This window comes from Biomphalaria glabrata, chromosome 12 (genome assembly GCF_947242115.1).
Source record: "Biomphalaria glabrata chromosome 12, xgBioGlab47.1, whole genome shotgun sequence".
NCBI lineage: Eukaryota > Metazoa > Mollusca > Gastropoda > Planorbidae > Biomphalaria > Biomphalaria glabrata.
In genome coordinates this window covers 5300168-5316546 of record NC_074722.1, presented here as the reverse complement: position 1 = coordinate 5316546, position 16379 = coordinate 5300168, and the positions used below count along the sequence as shown (strand labels likewise).

At 38.7% G+C, this 16379-nt stretch overlaps 1 protein-coding gene across 2 annotated transcripts; it reads left to right on the top strand.

Moving 5' to 3' along the window:
* The first annotated feature begins 353 nt into the window (after positions 1–353).
* On the top strand, positions 354–15869 carry LOC106068212 (uncharacterized). 2 transcript variants are annotated; one of them, XM_056006162.1, is made up of 4 exons: positions 354–667; positions 5634–5736; positions 7655–11205; positions 15393–15869. In XM_056006162.1, exons 1-4 carry the CDS (start codon positions 539–541, stop codon positions 15489–15491), a joined length of 3882 nt encoding a protein of 1293 aa, XP_055862137.1. In that variant the 5' UTR covers positions 354–538; the 3' UTR covers positions 15492–15869. The 2 variants fall into 2 exon arrangements, with proteins under 2 accessions (XP_055862137.1, XP_055862136.1); XM_056006161.1 differs by having other exon boundaries at positions 5634–5745.
* The last annotated feature ends 510 nt before the right edge of the window (positions 15870–16379 follow it).

The following is a 16379-nucleotide window of genomic DNA, read 5'->3' as shown; positions in this document are numbered from 1 at the left end:
CACGAAATAGATCGATCACTTGATGATCACGAAATAGATCGATCACTTGATCATATAAAAGATCACTTGATGATGGCGTAATAGATCAATCACTAGATGATGACGTAATTGATTGATCACTTGATAATCATGTCTTAGATCACGTAATAGATCGATCACTTGTTGATCACGTATTAGATCGATCACTTGATGATCAGTTCATAGATACTTGCTACTTGATCTCTTGACGAAAATTAAACTAGGAAAAGTAATGATAATTTTTAAAAGAAAATATCCCCTTTTTTCATCTTTTTAGATGCGTAAAATATTTAAGACTTCCAAAACTGTTCAGCACTGTTTGTAAACAAAGTAGCTAGGGCAACTAACGCACCGATATCCTTAGCATTGAATGCAAGAGCTTTCGCTAACTTTGTTTTGGTGTATAAAATACTTCAACTTTCTACATTTAGAACCAAAAAAAGTAATGCTGCTAATAAAATAACAGGACAGCTCGAACGTGATACTGGCAGCAACTAGATCTAATTGGATGTGATATGAGATGAATGTGGCAGACATGAGATTACACTGTGAGATTCTCTGTGGCTTGTCTTTGGTCGCGTGGGCCATTGCAGGCGTGATAGACAGCCAGATGACTTCCGGGCTGGCCTCGGAGCCGGGTGAAAGATTGGTACGTTGATTTTTAGGTTTTGGTTTAGTTTGTACTGCACTTGATTAAATTTGGTTGACTAGATAGCTCATCGGTCAATGGTTTGTTCCCCCTTCCCCCCTTTTTTCCAACACCCAAACCCGATGCCGCGGCAAACCCAATTTAACTTCCTGGGTCTCTCTCTTGAGTCTGTGTGTTAGTAACTCAGGCCATAGTGATAGTGGTCATTTGTAACACTCATAGCTTAATATTTATTTTTATAGTACCTAGACCAAGATCCTTTATCTTGTATTTTTAGAGACCTAGATCTAGATTTTTTTATTTTTAGAGATCTAGATATTGTATCTTTTTTTTTTAGAGATGTAGATCTAGATAGTGATGGGCAAAAGTTTAAAAAAAAATAAAAAATTAGTTAATTAAGGCCATTGTTTAACTAGAAAAAAAAGTTTAGTTAAAAGCATAGTTTAATTTTTTTTTTTAGTTACTAACTAAAAAGTTTAATTAAAATTTGTAAAACTTTTATGTTTCTAGTGGAAATCTGATTAGTGAGTTATGTCAATATTTAGTGGTTTTAATCAATTCATTTGCGGCAAACATTTTTTTAACTGCAGGAACATCAAGTACACCTTTTTATAGTCTTAAGGCTTATTATTGAGATCTATTAAGTCTAAATCAACAGCTAGGCCTATATAGATCTAAAAGCATTAGGGTAACCAACTCTAGAAAAAAAAATCTTAATCCACACCCTCTCTGACCATAAAGTAAATAGACTGTGTCCAACTGATTTTAACAACCTGGTCAGCTAAACATACACATGACCACATGTAGGCCTAGTGTACTATACGTGTGTAGTCGACAATACTGCAAGACTACCCTGCATAACGTTATTCAATAGTGTTTGCTGTTAATGTGGAGAGGTCAGGCAAGAAAATAACACTCTGGCGTGGCTGGTCAAGCATGTTCGTAGATATATCTTTACACTAAAATAGTTATGCCCAGAAAGTAAATAGACAGTGTGTCCGAGTGATTTTAACAACCTTGCCAGATAGACGTACACGTGTAGGCCTATATAGTGTACTGAGTGTGCAGTCCATAATGACAATATCACCCAGTTTTTTTCCCGTTTAACGGTTATGCAATAGTGTTAGTTGTATTTTTAGTGGTCAGACAAGAAAATAGCACATCGGCATGGTTAGTCAAGCATGTATTTTACACTATAAAATAGTTATACAGGTCTAATGTTTTAAAAACTCCAACGATTTCGTTCTATTTCTTTGGATACTAGATCTAAATTTGAAATTCTAAATCTATGTTATTTAATGAGATTTTAAACTTTACCAGTATAAGTAAGATTTTCCGTTATATAATAAGTTGATATAATTATTTTTTTAAAGAGTACCATTATTTTCTAAAGGTTTTAATTCAAGGCAAAAATACAAGCACACATATTTATTTAGACATTTTATTTTATTGTGCATTAACGTTTATGTAAGAAACATATTTCTTATTACTGTAGATTGAATCTCTTATTCTTATTGTATCTTTTATTTTTAGAGATGTAGATCATTTATCTTGTTTTAGAGACCTAGATCTAGATCTTTTATGATATGTTCTTAGAAAGAGTCCAGAGTTATACTATTATCAAGTCTAATCAAAATCTGTCACTTAGTCAAAGACTTTATTTAAGACACTAAATATTTTGATAGCATTAAATATTATCATATGCAAATGTAAAATCAACAGTCCAGATGTGATCATCATTCTTGGCCTTCAAATTTGTATACTCTATTAAGTTCCTCGATCTAGATGCCACTCCTGCCAAACTTGTATACTCTATTAAGTTCCTCGATCTAGATGCCGTACCTGCCAAACTTGCATACTCTATCAAGTTCCCCGATCTAGATGCCGCCCCTGCTAAACTTGTATACTGTATCAAGTTCTCCTATCTTGAAGCCGCCCTTGCCAAACTTGTATACTCTATCAATTTCCCCGATCTAGATGCCGCCCCTGCTAAACTTGTATACTGTATCAAGTTCCCCTATCTAGATGACGCCCCAGAATGCCCCATTAAGAACTAAATGTAACTGAAAATTTGTCTGTTCTGGTATGGACTCATTGGTTTGTACCTCTGAGCAGCTAGTATACAACCAAAACCATCCGCCCACCTTGACTTATAGTTACATTAGAAACACGCAGACACAGTCCATCACATCCGCCCACCTTTACTTATGGTTACATTAGAAACACGCAGACACAGTCCATCACATCCGCCCACCTTTACTTATGGTTACATTGGAAACACGCAGACACAGTCCATCACATCTGGACACATTTGTGGGGGGTACCACGACAATTCGTTCACCCGACAATTTGTTCACACGACTATTCGTTCACCCTACATTTCGTTCAGCCGATATTTCGTTCATCCGACAATTCGTTTACACGACTATTCGTTCACCCACCATATCGCTCACCGACAACTTGCTCACAGTCAACTTGTTCACCGACAACTCGTTCACCGACAGTTGGTTCACGACAAATCGTTCAATGACAATTCGTTCACCGACAAATTGTTCACAGACAAATCGCTAACTGGGTATTGTTAATTGTATATTGTCACATATTGTTAATATTATATATATATATAAATTCTCGTCGTCTGTTTAATTTGTCGGTGAACGAAATGTCAGTGAACGAATTGTTGTGTCCCCTTTGTGGAGGAGGTGAATAATTAATGGGTGGGTAAGCCTGGCTAGAAATTTGCAGATGTGCTAAATAATTCCAACAATCACCAAAGATATTGTCACTTAGCGGTAGTTCTCATGACCTTCCTTTAAATTCTAATTAATCCTATCACTCTTTTTTTTTTGTTTTAAATCATAACTGATTTTAATTTAAAATGGTAAAAAGAGAAATGTCTTCGCGCTGTATTGGTCCTCTGTACTGTTTTCCTATCGATTAAAAATCTCTACATCTAGCCATTGTTCTACATTGTACTTAATGATAAGATATTTCCCCAGAATTGAAGTCCTATCTAAACTACTACACTTGGTGTCTCTCGCTTGTTTGAAATCTCGATGTCTGGGTGTTTGTTTAGTAATTGCTATTATGTTTTATGCGCTGAATTTGTCACCTATCTTGTATCAATTCTTTAAAATATCTAATTTCTGTTATAATATTACCTGTAGTCTGCATCAGAGTGGACCTCATTCACCAATCGTAAACAAACAACATTTAGCCACGTGATTCTATATCTCTTCTACACAAATTATGTAATCCATGAAGGCTGTCACGTGATACGTTTTTTTTTCATTTTTTTTTTCAATATTATGACGTGACTAAATGTGTTTATTTACGATTGGTGAATGAGGTCTATTGTACCAATGTAGTTTTAATTTTAGACATGATTATTTCCATGACTGTTATTATTATAAAACTTGTATAAATTCCCTCTGTCAGTTTGTCTGTCTGGTACAAAATTTGTACACGTTATTTCCCTCAGACCCATTCTCGGATCTAGTTAAAATTTTGCACAATTATTCATTGGCATAGACGAGACATGAGTTTTAAAAAAAAAGTAACCAGTTGTTATGAAGTGCGGAGGGAATAGGTTAGCTATGCAGTGTGAATGATGCAAGATAGGCGACGCTGTCGTCAGAGGTCTTGGTTAGGACAGACGACTCCAGAACGCGAGACTGAAAAGGCGTGTTATTGTAGTGTGTTGCATTTTGTTCAAAACACCATTTTATAATTATGACTAAAGTCTACTATATTTATTTCATTTTATCTCATTTGACTTTGTTTATATTGTATTAAGAGTTTTATTTAGTATCGTTCACAAAGTTATTCAAGTTATCAAGTTGTATAAGTTAAGATATAATACGCCTGCAGTGGTCTAGTTGTCTACCAGCAGTTTGGTGCTACAAGTCAATGACCGTCTACAACACCAATTAGTCAATTGATTGCTGGCAATTAATTATCTTGTTTGATACAAGGGAAACAAATCCTTCAGCCAGTATTCATAGACAAGGCTAAATATGTCGTCTGCAAATGTTGGATGCTCCTTTTTAAATACTAGAGGGTTTGTTTTTCTTGTTTTTTTTTTTGTTTTTTTTTTGTTCATTTGTATCATCGAGTTTTTATTTCGAGAGTCTCTGTATCGCTGTTTTGATGCTTAAATCCTTAAATTCTCCTATCCTTTCTAAATTTTTGGTATAATAGATATAACAGATTTTGATTTTCCAGAGTCTAGGTCACCTAGAGTTTTGGTATCCCAAAGTTTAGTTTTCCTAGAATTTAAGTATCCTAGAGTTTCTGGTATCATAGGGTTTTTGGTATCCTTGATTTTTGGTATCTTAGAGCTTTGGTATCCTAGATTTTTTATCACAGAAATTTGGTATCCTAGAGTTTAGATTTCATAGAATTTAAATATCCTAGAGTTTTGGTATCCTAGAGTTTTTTTATCCCAGAGTTTAGGTATCCTAAAGATTTGATATCCCAGAGTTTAGTTTTCCTAGAATTTAAGTATCATAGAGTTTCTGGTATCCTAGAGTTTTTGGTATAATAGAGTTTTTTATCCTAGAGTTTTGGTATTCTAAAGCTTTAGTATCCTAGAGGTTTTTTTATCCCAGAGCTTTGGTATCCCAGAATTTTGGTATCCTAAAGTTTTGGTATCCTAGAGTTTAAATTTCCTAGAATTCAAATATCCTAAAGTTTCTGGTATCATAGAGTTTTTTTTTATCCCAGAGTTTTGGTATCCTAGATTTTTTATGCCAGAATTTTGGTCCTAAAGTTTTGGTTAAGATTTCCTAGAATTTAAGTATCCAAGAGTTTTTGTATCCTAGAGGTTTGGTATCCTAAAGGTTTTTGTATCCTAAAGTTTTTTTGTATCCTAGAGTTAAGGTACCCTAAATTGTATGATCCTAGAGTCTTAGTACTCTTAAAGTTTTCATCTCGTTATCACCACTGTTTGTTTCTTTCTGTACAGAGCGAAGGCCAGAACAGGTTTGGACGTGATCAACAAGCGAAACTCCGACATAAAAGAGCGGAGGGCCAGGCGGTCCAGCAGGAGGTTCAAGGCGGAGTCGTGGGTAAGAGGTGTAGCCTACGTTTTTTTTTTCCCTATCATTAGTTGATAGGCCTATGTATTTGTATATCCTTCTTTCTCTTTTTTTTTCTTTTTCACCCCTCCCCCCCCCTCAATCTCTCTCTCTCTCTCTCTCTCACTCCCTCTCTCTCTCCCTTATACACACAAATTCAGTGTAGACCAGAGCTGATGGATGACATGGAAAAGCACTTAACAAATTCACAAAACTATGCAAATGTCCCCAGGCAGTGACTTCAATAGTCGTGATGCCCGCACCGTATGACAGCCTATTGAAAACAAATTCACTTTTGGAAAGGAAGACAGCTTCAAAATATATACCCGGACATGTATATGTAGGTTTGATATATATATATATATATATATATATATATATATATATATATATATATATATATATATATATATTGATGTAATCAATCGAATTCCACCAAAAAAAATCTCATTTCACTGATGAAAGAATCGCTGAGGTCCGTTTCAAAATTAGTAGCTGTAAAGATTGATTACTAAGAAAGGATATTTGAACAGAAATACGAAGACTGAGAAGACATCTACCAACAGCAAATGTGAATCTTGAAGAAACTAATAACTGGGCAGCATATTCTGCCTAACTTAAAAAGACTTAGAGATAAAAGCACATTCCTCGTTCCAAATGCTAGGACAAATTTGTACAAATGCTCCTTCTTCCCTAGTGCTATTAGAGCATGGAATGGGTTGCCTGAGCCAGCCAGGAAAACCAGTGACTTGACAGAATATAAATATTTGGTTAACATGCATGACTAGATGCATGACGCGTACGGCGTAATCATCTTCTTTTTTGAAGTAACGTCTGTATTTTATAAGATAAAATAATTTAAGAACTTCTTAGACCAAAAATGGGAGATAGGTCTTTCAGATTTAGTAATGCCGTCTATTGAAAACTAAACTGTAAAACAGTTTTCCAAAAACTGTGAACCGCGGCCCTAAGGTGTTGCACGAACTACTGGAACAATTAACTAGCATGCCTCCACGTAAATTAATTATTAGTTGGCAATTAATTATTTTGTTTGATTTTGAAATAAGGGGAATAGATGATACTTCATGCAATATGTGTGTGTGTTTATATATATATATTTGAAAAGGAATGAATGTTATCTAAGGGTAAGAACTCCACACTTACAAGTATATATTGCAATAATGTAGAGGCTATGACCCTTTTTCGATATCGAACAAAAAAAGTTACCAATAATTAGTTGGTTAATTGGATAATTTTTTAAATTGATTTCTGTTTTGTTTAAATCATTGTTGAAGGTTTCAATATGATCCAAGAATGAGTGTGGGAACAAATAACGTGTACAATTATCTAAGGGGACAAAATCTCACATGTTTAGCCATATCTGTGAATACTAAGGATTGATTTCCATTATTGATATCAAACAAAGTAATTGATTACCACCAATTAATTAATTATTTTTATTGATTCAATTTTTTTATGAACAATGAATAATTGTGCAAAGTCTCAACTTGACACAAGAATATGTGTAAGAGAAATAACGTGTTTAAAAGCTTTGAGAGACAGACAGAGTTGGTCTAAGGTTTCTAAAAAAAGACTGGCGCTATAATGTAACACTATCTCAATGCGTGACAGTTGTTCTTCCTGTCATATCTCCTTTGTTACTGCTAGGTGATTGCTCATTTGTTTTTAAACAAGTTTTAAGTTCAGAGAGTAAAAGTCTGTCACTTCCTCCAGAGTGAAATTATTCTGTGCTATAAACGGCAGCGCTTAAGAAATTTGATGATGTGAAACTATCTTGACAGTGCTTCATTTTAAAATACATATATAATTCATCTAAAAGAAAGATAGATAACTTTTGATCCACAAACCATAGCACCTCATATTAAATGTGTATTTCTCTCCTCCACAGTGGAAGAGGTCAAGCCTGGACTGGAGACGGATACTGACGATCCAGAAAGTGTCTTCCATACTATCGATGAGCTCAAGGCTATGAAACCCGGGGCCGGCGTCCAGTGGCGGGACCATATGCCCATCGCTGGCAACGCCAAAAGCAGCGAGCTGAAGAGACGAAAGAGACGAGGAACCTCCAAAGACATGGTTGGTTTTGCCGGCGCCATGGACGCCAGTCAGAAGAAGGATGCAAGCAAAGTCAATTTTAAGGCCGATGTCGCCTTGGATAGAAGTCCCCATGGAGGAAGTCAGGAGATCAAAAAACTACACAAAAAGAAGCTGATTGCTAAAAGAAGCCTTGAGGCTCATGGGCTGAAGAAGATGGAACAAAGAGCAAGAAGAAGCTCTAAGTTTCAAAAGAGTGACGATGAAGACTCTGGTTTGTCTGGCGCAAAAAGAGCAACGTCTCTCAAGCGATTAGTTGGCAGCAGATCAAATAAAGCGACACCCATACAAGAAATGCATTCTGCTGAAAACACAAAGCTGACAAATATGAGGTTTTTGAGCCGAAATATAAGGTCTGGGCACGCCCCGATTCACCGAGAGGATTCAAACACTTTGCCATTGGAAAGGAATAGAAGACGGACCAGAGATGATGATAACGAGGAGGACAAAGATGATGAGGATGATGACGACGATAACGACAATGAGGAAGATGACGATGGGGATCGACGTAAGAGGCAAGCGCGTAAAGACTCTAAGACCAACCATTCGGAAAACAATCGCACTCTCGCCAGGAGTAAAAGACCGCGGAGCAATGACGCCCAAAAAGCAAGCACCCGGGCCGGACTACGTCAGCTTCTGGCGGATGTTGAATCAATCTCAGTGGACGACGAGTCAACGTTTGATGCAATGAGCTCGCCCAACCTGGACAACTCCCCAAATCAAGTTCCGGAAATCTTTGACCATCAAAGACTTAATCCCATCAAAAGGAGAAAAAGGCAGTCGGGCAATGCGGATGACAGCGTGGACGAAAATTTGGTGACAGAACAGCGGCAAGGTGCAAGCAAGCGGCTAACCATTCGGGGCACACGCTTCCAGCCTAGAGTGGTAGCCGGAGAGCCCATCAGCATCCCAGCTTCGTCTGATCTCAATGCCGTGCCACAGCAAGGAAGCAGGTTTAAGAGATCGCGGTCGAGAAGTGATGATGACGATGAGGAAGACGACGAGGATGAAGAAGACGACGATGACGATGGTGACTCCAAGAGAAGGAAAAGAGGGATCGAGATCCCTTTCAAGTCTCTTTCAAATAAAAACAAAGAACAAACTCTAAAAGGCGCTTCCGAAACGGACCTGACGCACAAGTCCAAAGCTCAAAACGACACACCGTCTCCACAGCGTATTCTTGCCAACATAACAAAAACCCTGAACAATACAACATCCTCACAGCGTATTCCATTTAACAGAACTGATATCAATGCGAATCATGGGCTAGAACGATTCATAACGATCTTGAATAGATTCAAACTTCCTAACGATTTGACAGGAAGCGTTGAAAAATCCTGGCAATCTGTATCCAACGTCACATTGGGTGACATTGGTAAAATAGTGCAGCAGTTAATGCGGCTTAAGCGACATGCTGGCGACTTCAAGGATGACCCTAGAAATGAGGGCATTGCAGATGGAGAGAATAGCAGAACGGAAGACACGGTACCAATGACCAAAAGATCTTCGGCCAACATCGGAGTCGATCAGCCTGTACCTGGGAACGTTTCCACGACCGAAGTCAATGTCCAAGATGACCTCAATGTCAAGACTCTACTAAATGCTGTGAAAGATAGCAAGCTGCCAAGCAAAGTTGAAGATGGCATTGAAAAGACATTAAAGCTTCTGACCAACATGACTCTTAAAGAAATTGGTTCACTTGTGCAAGACTATATGCAGAAATTTAGGCTTAAAAGGAGTTCTGCAAATGAGGATAGTCTTGGTCAAAACGCCCCTGGGGGCTCGCCTCAGAATCTTTCAAATGAAGAAGAAAGCGTTTGGCGACAAATTCATCGGCCAGCTGGTGTCCAAGCAAAGGTAGATGCGTCGCTTAGTGAAGCAATCAACGAAACCGACTTTGATAATTTTAGGCAAATCTTTCGACAGCATTTGAAAGTTAAAAGAGAAGCCAATCAGATAAACGCTAATGATACTCACAAAGAGGGTGATAAAATCACTTCCAGAAATCAAATCGGTGCTGATTTGGGAGCATTGGCTGGCACGAGTAATACAGCAAACAAAACTAACGAACTGCCCTCGGGAAACAAAAACACGCTTAAAGACTTTGGCGAGATCTTGCAACTCCTGGAGCTGGTGGGAATGTTTGCCAAGACCGAGGATTTGAAGGATGGCATGGACACAACGTTAAAGTCTCTGTCCAATGTCACGCTGGGGGACGTTTTTAAATTTTTGAAAAGCGCACGACAAGAGATTAGACTTAAGCGAGAATCTGAGGACGAGGATGATTATGATAATAGAGAGGATGACAATGAAGAGAACGATGAAATCCAGGAAACGTATGAAGACGATAACAGACAAGAGGAGAGGTCAGAAGAGCTCGTTGACCAGGAACAAGCTGAGCCAACGTCACAAGCTGGTGCTGACGAGGATGACAGCGGTCAAGAAAGGGGTGAGCGTGGATTGAGTGGCCGAAGTCACAAGTTATCTGAAATACAGAGCAGTCCACCTCTTATAACTGACCCTCCTAAAGATATTAGGGCTGAGCTGGTCAGTCTTCAAGAGGAAGAGGACAAAGAAATGGCTATATCTCCAACCCTGTCACCTCGAAAGAAAATTCTGGACTCCTCATTGCGAGAGCTCACGGCCAAGCTTGATAAAATTGAAGATGATCTGAAAAAGAAAGAAGCCATACAGAGAGCGACGATGGCCAAACGGTCTATTTCCGCTAGCAAAGTTGGCAACAGTGGTAAAAATGATAAGCTTGGCATCCCCGATCTAAATAATTTGACCCCAGATAAAAATGCAGACACATCTGATGATTTGACTAAAAATGTGAATAACGGAATGTATTTATCAAGCACTAAAGAATTCGACACAGAAGACAATGAAAGTAATACCCAGATAGAAAAGGAGTACGCAGCATCTGGGGATTACGAAACAATTAGAGTTGGCAAGCTCCCAGAATGGATGCTGAAGATGAACGAAATTATCGCAGGAATTAACGGCGATATTAAACATATGGAGGAAATAGGTGGCGTCAAAACGTATGCGCTACGTGATACGAAAACCGGAAGTGATATCGAGAGCAGAAATAACAAACCAAACAATGTGCTAAAAGATCTCAGAGCCAAGAGAGACAATCCTCAACGAATGAATACAATTCGTAATAAAAGCCCACCCAAAACTGAAGGCAATGACGTGTCACATACGTCAATGAAATCCCACCCAGTCGATCAAAAACTAGCTCAGGCCGTGAAAATGACAATCACAAAAACGTCAAGCAGGAAGGCTGCCAACTTCACTGAATCTGGGCGCGAGCAGATGAGAACGGCCAAGCTATCAAAGGTAAGTAATCCAAAAAGAATTTTGTCACATTCAAAAAATAATGTTGCCTCCCTTGTTAGATCTCGCCTTCAACGACTTCAGTCCTTAAAACTGGGTCAACTTCAAAATGATAAAAATAGATCGAAACCAGCGATAGGACTCAAAAAGACGACCGTTTTTCTTGGTCCGTTACATACAATTCTTGTACACTCTCATGGCTCCTCTGCGCCGGAGCTATTGCCATTGGAGAAGAAGAACTATATTGACAGATTGTCAAATTCAAAGCTAGAAACTGATTATAAAAATGTAAATCTGGAAACTGAAAATCCACAGAAGTTTGCGTCTGTCAAATCGGGATTACTGCACAGGGGGCTGGCCAATGGCGGCAGGATCAAAGTAAACAACAAACACATTTCGAAACATTTTGAAGGTGGTGCTAGCAGACTTGGCAATGTTGATTTGGCGGGAACAAGGGCAGTGCCTACCGATAACGTTGATGTAATAGAAGCGTTTATCGTGCTAGGCCATATCAAGCCTGATGAGGGTTCCACTCAAGACGCGCCAAAGGATTCTATCACACTTCCATTAGTCGACAGAGGAGGGTATGATGGAACTTTTGAAATCAGCAGACCTGGACAAGGCGGCAGGAGACAGATGCTAACACGAATGAGAGTTAAGGAGCCTAGCAGAAAAATATCAAAAAAACTAAAGCAAAAGAAGTTCAAAGTTGTCAAGACTAATGACCAAAACACAGACGATGCAGAGAGAAAATATTTTCTGAAGACACAGCCGATGGGCAGTTTATGGAGGAGCAAGCAAGGTCCACTACGTCACAATGAAAATGTTGACACACACGAAAACTATCAACCAAAGTCAAACACCATTTCCCAATTACTGACACAACTGATTGAAGGGTCTTTAAATTCTTTTCGATCAAAACAACCACTTCATAGGAACAATCCTAACTTTAAAATACATTACAAGCAAAATGTTAAAGAGAAAGAAGGAGATCGATTTCAATCTAGTCCATTTCTTAAAAGTATTTTAACAAGAGAAAAGGGCAGATCATCGCGTCAGCAGAAAGGAGTGGATTATTTAGCAGACGGCCACAAGATTGATTTACCACACTTGTCTTTTAAGAGTTACGCTAACCTCATTTCTGACCTACTGAAGTTTCCACTAGACTCAGAGACAAACAGACGTTTACGTCGCGTGGCAAAAGCGGATCTACCCGTGAGAAAAGATCCAGAGACCCCAAGGGAGAAAGAATTGAAGAAACAAATCGCTTATCTTTTGAAGATTTTCCCTGAAAACATGGCCGAGAAGAAATCTGATGAGAATCTAGAACGCGAAGACACCAAAGAAATACAGTCAAGTGATCTAGCTGCTACCATCATTAGAATAGATGATGAGGATAATGAGCCCTTTCTGAACACTGAAGATGCAGGAGATCTGTTTGCACAGATTCACCGGGTTAAGAGACGATCCCCCAAAGAGTTTGTTGATAAAAATCATATTGAGGAGCACTTCAAAAAGTCCAACTCCTTGACTGACTCCCTTACTCGGACTAAGAAATACGTAAGCCCGTATAAAAAAGCTCATCCCGAAAACGATCTTGAAGTTCGAAACCTACTCATGGACAGCTCTCTGGCAGAGCAAGATACAAGCAGCAGTTTTGACTCGAGAGCATCTTACTTTAACGCCTTGCCCTACCTCATCGCCAAAGACAATGGGGTCGCCCAAAGTGTCGAGGACTTTATGGGCCTTCAGTCAGGGAACGAGGTTTTCTTGAGAGACAGCCAGGAGCCCATATCCAAGACGTTCGTTTTGCCTGACATTGGGCTGGTCAACTTGACTAGCCCGCTTCTCTTTTCCGAGACTGATATCAGGAAGTTGAAGAGCGACAACGAAGATGCTCAGAGAAACGATGAAGAGATTGAAGAGCTGGACGTAAAGCATTACGACATCATGCTGAGAGGCCAGAACGACGAAGGCGACAACGATTATGAAGACGACGAGGAGACCAGCAGTTCCGTTTCTGAAGACGATTCTAACAAGGAAAGAATCAAAGATGAAAATGTCCGTGAGAAGCGTTCGACAAAAATGGAAAAGACGTCTCGTCTGGATGACGTTGTGAATGATGATGATGACAATGATGACGATGGTGTGCCCTTTGACGATAACGATAATGATGCGGAAGACGTAAATAAAAAGGATGAAACCGATCTCTACAAGCTCAAGGGAAGTAACGACGAGGCAATAAAAGATGATGAAATCCTCAACTACGAAAATCTCATGAAGGTGAAGGCCAAGGTCGGAGACATGGCCGAGGAGAAGGCAGCTGGAGTGGACACGCCAGTATTTGACGGCAACTACCCCATCTTCCAGAACAACAGCCAACAAGTGAGCGAACGGAAGCTGGAGCAGACGGATTACTTGGACGACGAGGAGAACCAAGAACCGGACGATCTTGTTGAGGAGGAGGTGGATAAAGAGAGGGATGAATGGCAAATCGTGGACACGGCGGAGGATGGCTACATAGAAGTTGACGACAATGGAAAAAGAGTAGAGCCTAAAGAAGAGGTGGCGTTTGTAGAGCTGGAATCAAAGACTAGAATGCCAGGTTCAATCTTTAAAAATATTTCTTTCACACCAATCTTCGCTATTTTATTTACGTAGTAACTCTTAGCCATTTAATGATCTTGATTTATAATGTATTTTCAGTTAATTCAGACTAAAGGTTATGAATAATTTTCGAAGGCTTTTGACTAAACGGTATTGTCGCTTTGAAGTGACACAATCAAGATCTAATTGTCTATCTTCAACTGTACAGTGTTTTTAACGCGCCTTTAACTACCGGCAACGCCTGGTGGTTTCATGATAGACAACTCCACGACCTTGTTTTTAATGACCTAACTGTATAAATTTAGCTCTTGTGATACGAAGGGAGAATAACCCCTGAGGGATTATGGGCACGACATGGCCTAAATTGTGCCGATGTGCCAAAAACCCAAACAGAAACACAGGAAATTTCAACGTTTTGGCACGCGTGAAAATGAAAAGAGCTAGAAGAATGAAATAAACACGAAACAGAGTTATTGCTCCTTTCGAATCTCTTGCAACGAAAATAAAATAGGACAAGATTGTAAGTTTTATGTTCAAACACTGTGGGACTTGCTACCGCAAATGGAGACAATTTAAAAAAAAAATGTTCGTGAATACAACTGAAAATAAAAGGGGAGGGGGGGATATTTCTTTTTCTTTTGCCATCCCTCGAAAGTTTTATTGACGGCAAGGCATGGTCACTTTAAAAGTAAAAAAAAAGTTTTCCTTTCAAACCTTGCGATCTATAGGGCAGATGATGTTTTTAGGGTCATCTGTTTTTTTAGGATGCCATGTGGTCAGCTCAACGACCAACCGCCAATACATTTCCTAGTCTTGACCACTCAGCCACCGCGTCCCCACATGGTCACAAAGCCTGTATAGAGCTTAATTGAGATTTGTATACATGTGTATGACCGCATCCAGTGTTCAGGATGGTGAAGTTAATTTAATAAGCCATATAATAATTGTGAGCACTTTTCAGCTCTGTAGAAATAAATGACTAAGCTCTTTGCTTAGTATCCCAAAGGAGTTTGTTACTATTTAGTTGGCAACAGAGATCTTTGCATTGTTTATCTATTTCAAAATCTGTACCAGTTTTAGAAGTCCCTCTTTTACCTTCACCTACCCCTTAGTCTGTTGGACCGTTGGGGCACCACACAAGATCTGTTGTTAACAGGTCGTCGTGGGGTTCGATCGTTTGCAATAACCCTGTCTCTAATCTCTTCGTTTGTGACGTGGTGTCTGTACATGACACCTGGGATCTTTCTGTAGCATCTCAATTCCATTGCTTTGATCCTCCTCTCTAGCTTTGGAGTCAGCGTTCAAGATTCGCAAGCATTTTTTCCCTTTAGATTCCATTAAATCTCCACTAGATTTCTTAATATTGCTTTTTTTTTTAAATCTCCAACTGAATATTATTGTAAACGTTAACGAATGTTACAAATTTAGCTTAAGTGTAAACAAAGAGTAGATTATTGGGATCAAATCAACTTTTGGTGTGAAAATCCCCATATATACCGGTATATATAATTGTTTAATTTTAAAAGGTAACGCTAGGGTATGTATGCGGCAATATTTTGTTTATGTATTTATGTCATTTTCAGCCGTCTATGCTTGGGGAGACTGGAGCGAATGCAGCGCCTCTTGTGGAATCGGGCAGCGCTTCCGGTCCAACAGATGTGCAGACGGCCAACCATGCTTAGGGAAAGCTGCCAGCAATGAGGTTGAGGTGTGCTCAAACAAGGATTGCTAGAGAATCAAGCTTGTGTGATTTTGTGTCGATCTCCTGCATTTAAAATGGCAAGGCTGGACACTGATAGGGCCTACAATCGAAGGTGCCCAAAATTTAATGAGGCAATTAGAGGCGTCCATTGTTTGTTTCATGCGCCTGGTATTTAAAAGACAACGAAAACCTTTAATAGGCCCCTGTTTTATTGTTTCAAATTGTAATTGAAAAGTAATTTGTAATTAAATTTTACTTTGTAACTATTTATTTTGATAGAATTCATCTGTATTCATATTTTCACAATTTGTGATGATACACGATTTTTGAATTCAAATAAAACAAATTTTCAATCTTTCTCAATTCTAAGAATATTGTTATTGTGTATTCTTTGATTTCTTTATTGCTCAAGATAAGGCTGGTGCTTTTCATACAGTTTCAGAAATAGATAAATTAACAAAATGCTTTCTGGAGAAATGAACGAAACGTTTTTTTTTTTTTTGTTTTTTTTTAGAAATGGAGAAATGAACGAAATGCTTTGTGGAGAAATTGAGAAATGAACGAAATGCTTTGTGAAGAAATGGAGAAAAGAACGAAACTTTTAATTAACCACAAAACTAATTTGCATTAGACTAATAATGAAGAGGGGTTTTTAACCACAAAACTATCTGTAAAGGGGGGGGGGAGGTTTCAACCTAAAAATCATCTGGAGGGGGGTTTAAGCTTAGAGCTCTTGGCTACGCTAATAGAATCTTGTGACTGTTTGTATGCTTTAGCCTTATATTAAATAGGGTTTTTGTTTCGTAAAAACAATTTTGGAGCGGGTTTTAAACTTACCCCCCTCCCCTTGGCTGCGCTGGTGCAAGTG

Excerpts from the sequence above, each read along its gene's own strand:
- LOC106068212 (XM_056006161.1), top strand. The coding sequence starts at position 539 with ATGAATGTGGCAGACATGAGATTACACTGTGAGATTCTCTGTGGCTTG. Across the intron at positions 5,746-7,654 it reads CGGAGTCGTGGGTAAGAGGT|TGGAAGAGGTCAAGCCTGGA; the intron begins GTAGCCTACGTT and ends TCTCCTCCACAG. Across the intron at positions 11,206-15,392 it reads GAACGGCCAAGCTATCAAAG|CCGTCTATGCTTGGGGAGAC; the intron begins GTAAGTAATCCA and ends TGTCATTTTCAG.